General features: G+C 70.5%; 1 protein-coding gene across 1 annotated transcript; it reads left to right on the top strand.

Moving 5' to 3' along the window:
* Nucleotides 1–1,969: 1,969 nt before the first annotated feature.
* NKX6-2 (NK6 homeobox 2) lies at nt 1,970–3,088 on the top strand. Its single transcript, XM_037159075.2, has 3 exons — nt 1,970–2,375; nt 2,453–2,625; nt 2,834–3,088. Exons 1-3 carry the CDS (start codon nt 1,970–1,972, stop codon nt 3,086–3,088), a joined length of 834 nt encoding a protein of 277 aa, XP_037014970.2.
* Nucleotides 3,089–3,693: the final 605 nt, after the last annotated feature.

Below are 3,693 nucleotides of genomic sequence, written 5' to 3'. Positions count from 1 at the left end.
GCCCAGAGGGGCCTAAACTCTGCGGGGAGGGTCCTCCCTGCGGCCGGGGTCCGGGGGCGCACACACGCTGTTGTTTCCTCCGAGAAAGTGGGGCGCGAGGGAGGTCGGGGCGGGTCTCAGGGCCTGGTGGGCCCCGCGCCGTTCGCAGCGCGAGAACCCGGGAACGGTGCTCTGGGTGTCCGGGGCTTGGCTCCGCTGGCGCCGGTCCTTCGCGGGGGCAGCCAGGCCCGGATCCCCAAGTGCGGCGCTGGATGAGGAGGCCAGGAGAGAGACCCCTTCACCCCTGCGCGGGGCTGCACGCACCCGAAGCCCGGCCGGCAGTTGCGCGCACGTGAGGTGGGGGCCACCATCCCACGCCCGCTCAGCACGCGGCCAGCGACTTTCCGAGCCCCGGTCCGGTGTAGGGACTCAGGCCCCACCGCCAACTGAACACAACACAACGAAAATGGACCCCCGAGGGTCGAGGTGCGAGCGGACGCTAGGTCCTTGCGCAGAGCCGCGGGGGTCGCCTTCGTGCGCGCCACCGAGATCGGGGAGGGAACAGGAAAGTCCTTGCGGACGGACCGCACCGCTCCGAGGGCCCGCCTGGCACGGCCCCTCCCTGCCGCCGCGAAAGGGCTGTCGGTTCTCGGACGTCCGGGTCACAGCTTCAAACGGGCAGCGGACAATATTAATATCCTCCACTTATTAATTAATACGTGACACCACCCAAAAGGACGAAAACGCCACCGCCCAGCATTTATTTACTCAGCGCCTCTCCACCGGCGCTCGGAACCCACTGCGGTCTCATTTGAACCTACACCAGCTCCGGGGAGGGGGCTTTTTGTGCCCAGAGGACACCGTGGGCCCCACCTGCCTAAAGGCCGCGACTCTGCGCTGCACTTCGGGCGAATTCACGGGGGAGGCCCTGGATGCAGCCCACAGGCCGTGGGCTTCACGGTGCTGAGGCTGCGAGGCTCCCCGTTCCCCTGGCTCACGCCGCGCGCACGGGGGAACGGCCCTGGGCTCGCCCGCGGGGCCCGGGAGGAAGCTCTGTACTCAGGTTGCCTCCCCCAAACCGGGCTGCAGCTCAGGCCCGAAACGCCCGCTGGAGATGCCGGGACCGTCCCAGCGCTCCGACCTGGCAGAGGACTGGCCTACGGGCTGGGAACGGACGGAGAGCCGCCCGGCAGCGTGTGCGCACGTGGCCCCGGGACTGGCCTCGCCACAGCGCCAGCCGTTTGCCAGCGCAGACAGAGCAGATTCGCGAGGGCCACGTCTGGCCACTCGGGCCCGGTACTCTAAGCTCCGGTTTCCTCCATCGCCCGTTTGCGTCCCCGGAAATGTTGGCTGCTCTCCCCTGACTTGAGAGGGGATGCCCGGGGAACCGCGGGGCGGGGCGCAGGCCGTGTCACCGACGGCTCCTGTTCTCCGGGGGCGCTTCGCCTAATGGGGCGCATGGGAACTGAGAAGTGGATCCTCAAATCTGCATTCTTTCGGGCGATAAAATATGCTCTCGTATTTTTTCCTGATTTCCCATTAAAACCTGTGCCTAACTAAACTCCCATCCAACCGGATTTATTTCGTCCCGGGGGAGATAAATCGGGCAAATTTACAGCCCGGAAGGCACCTGCCGCGCTAATGGGCCCTTCATAGAGTGCGCGGCCGGCGGGGGCGCGCGGCGGGCGGGGCGCTGGCCAATGGCCGGGCCGCGGGCGCCCGCAGCCAATCAGCACGCGCGCCGCGCTGGGGTCCCGCGGTTATCAGCGCCTCCGGCCCGCGCGGCGCCGCTCCGACCAGCCCCGGAGCCACCGCCCGTGCCCGTGGTCCCCCGCCGCCGCTTGCCCCGACCCGAGCCCCGAGCCCCGAGCCCGCCCTCCGGGGCCGTCGGCGCCCATCCGCGCCCCGCGCTCCGTGAAGCGGCGCCCGCCTGGGCCACGCGCGAACTTCCCGGGCCGGATGGGCTCCCGGGCCGGCGGCGGCGGCGCCCATGGACGCTAACCGCCCGGGCGCGTTCGTGCTGAGCAGCGCGCCGCTGGCCGCGCTGCACAACATGGCCGAGATGAAGACGCCGCTGTTCCCGTACGCTCTGCAGGGCCCAGCCGGCTTCAAGGCGCCCGCGCTGGGCGGCCTGGGCACGCAGCTGCCGCTCGGCACCCCGCACGGCATCAGCGACATCCTGGGACGGCCCGTGGGCGCGGCGGGCGGCGGCCTCCTGGGAGGCCTGCCCCGTCTCAACGGGCTCGCCTCGTCGGCCGGCGTCTACTTCGGGCCCGCGGCCGCCGTGGCGCGCGGCTACCCCAAGCCTCTTGCCGAGCTGCCCGGGCGCGCTCCCATCTTCTGGCCCGGCGTGGTGCAGGGCTCGCCCTGGAGGGACCCGCGCCTGGCCGGCCCGGGTGAGTGTCGCGCGCGGGATTCGACGCGGGGCGCGGGGTGGGGGGCGGCGGCCGCTCTTACTCGCTCTCCTGTGCAGCCCAGGCCGGCGGGGTCCTGGACAAGGACGGCAAGAAGAAGCACTCGCGGCCGACCTTCTCCGGCCAGCAGATCTTCGCACTGGAGAAGACTTTCGAGCAGACCAAGTACCTGGCGGGCCCGGAGCGCGCGCGCCTCGCCTACTCCCTGGGCATGACCGAGAGCCAAGTCAAGGTGAGGATGCGCGGCCTCGCGCAGGTCCGGCGGCACCGGGTAGACCCTCCCGCCCGCGTCCTGCGAACGGTCGGCGAGCGGCCGGCAGCCTCGGCTCAGCCCGGGAGGCGCCGCTGCCCTGCGGACCGGGTGGGGGCCGAGGTGCTGGCCGCAGGCAGCGGGCCAGGCAACTTGGGAAGCGCCGCCTGATACCCTCCTGCGCCCACAGGTGTGGTTCCAAAACCGCCGGACCAAGTGGCGCAAGCGACACGCGGCGGAGATGGCGTCGGCCAAGAAGAAGCAGGACTCGGACACCGAGAAGCTGAAGGTGGGTGCGTCGGACGCGGAGGACGACGACGAGTACAACCGACCCCTGGACCCCAACTCGGACGACGAGAAGATCACGCGGCTGCTCAAGAAGCACAAACCCTCGAACTTGGCGCTGGTCAGCCCTTGCGGCGCTGGCGCGGGGGACGCCTTGTGAGGCCGGAGGGCCAGGGTGGGGCGTGGCCGGCGCCCCCCAGCCGGAGTTGTAAATATATTTTTACAGAATAAGTTATAAAGCGGCCGGCTCGGGCTCGGCGGAATCACTTTGTATCATCAATAAATTATTTAACACGTCCCGTCGGAGCCGCGGCTCCCGGCTGCACCGCGTGTTTCTTCCCGTCCCCTCTCCGGGCCGCCAGGGTCCTGCGAGGGTCGTGCGCGGCGGAGCCAGTCTGGTCCCCGCGCCCCCGAGCGGAGGTTGAGGCCGATCGGGCGGCCGGAGCTGGGGGACACACAAGGACCGGCGCTGGAGAGGGCAGCCCCGGCCCCGCGAACCCTCGGCGAGAAGGAGCGGCGCGGGCCTACGCGGGAAGAGCGCGAGGAGCTGGATGGAGCGGGGCGCGTGGCGCCGGCAGGTGAGACTCGGGCGGTGGGGAAGCCACCCCCTCCCGGGGCTGTGGGCTCGCGCCGCGCCGGCTCAGACGAGTGAAGTCTGGGGCGGACTGAAACAGGTTTGGGGGGCCGGCCCCGCTCCTTCCAGGCCCCGGGTCCGGCGGGCGCGGTCAGCTCGCTCGATTGTATAAAGTGCCCTCGCTCCGTTGC

The sequence above is a fragment of the Artibeus jamaicensis genome, unplaced genomic scaffold, assembly GCF_021234435.1.
Source record: "Artibeus jamaicensis isolate MK-2021 breed Jamaican fruit bat unplaced genomic scaffold, CSHL_Jam_final contig_490, whole genome shotgun sequence".
Lineage (NCBI taxonomy): Eukaryota > Metazoa > Chordata > Mammalia > Chiroptera > Phyllostomidae > Artibeus > Artibeus jamaicensis.
This window is presented reverse-complemented; position numbering and strand designations above follow the sequence as displayed.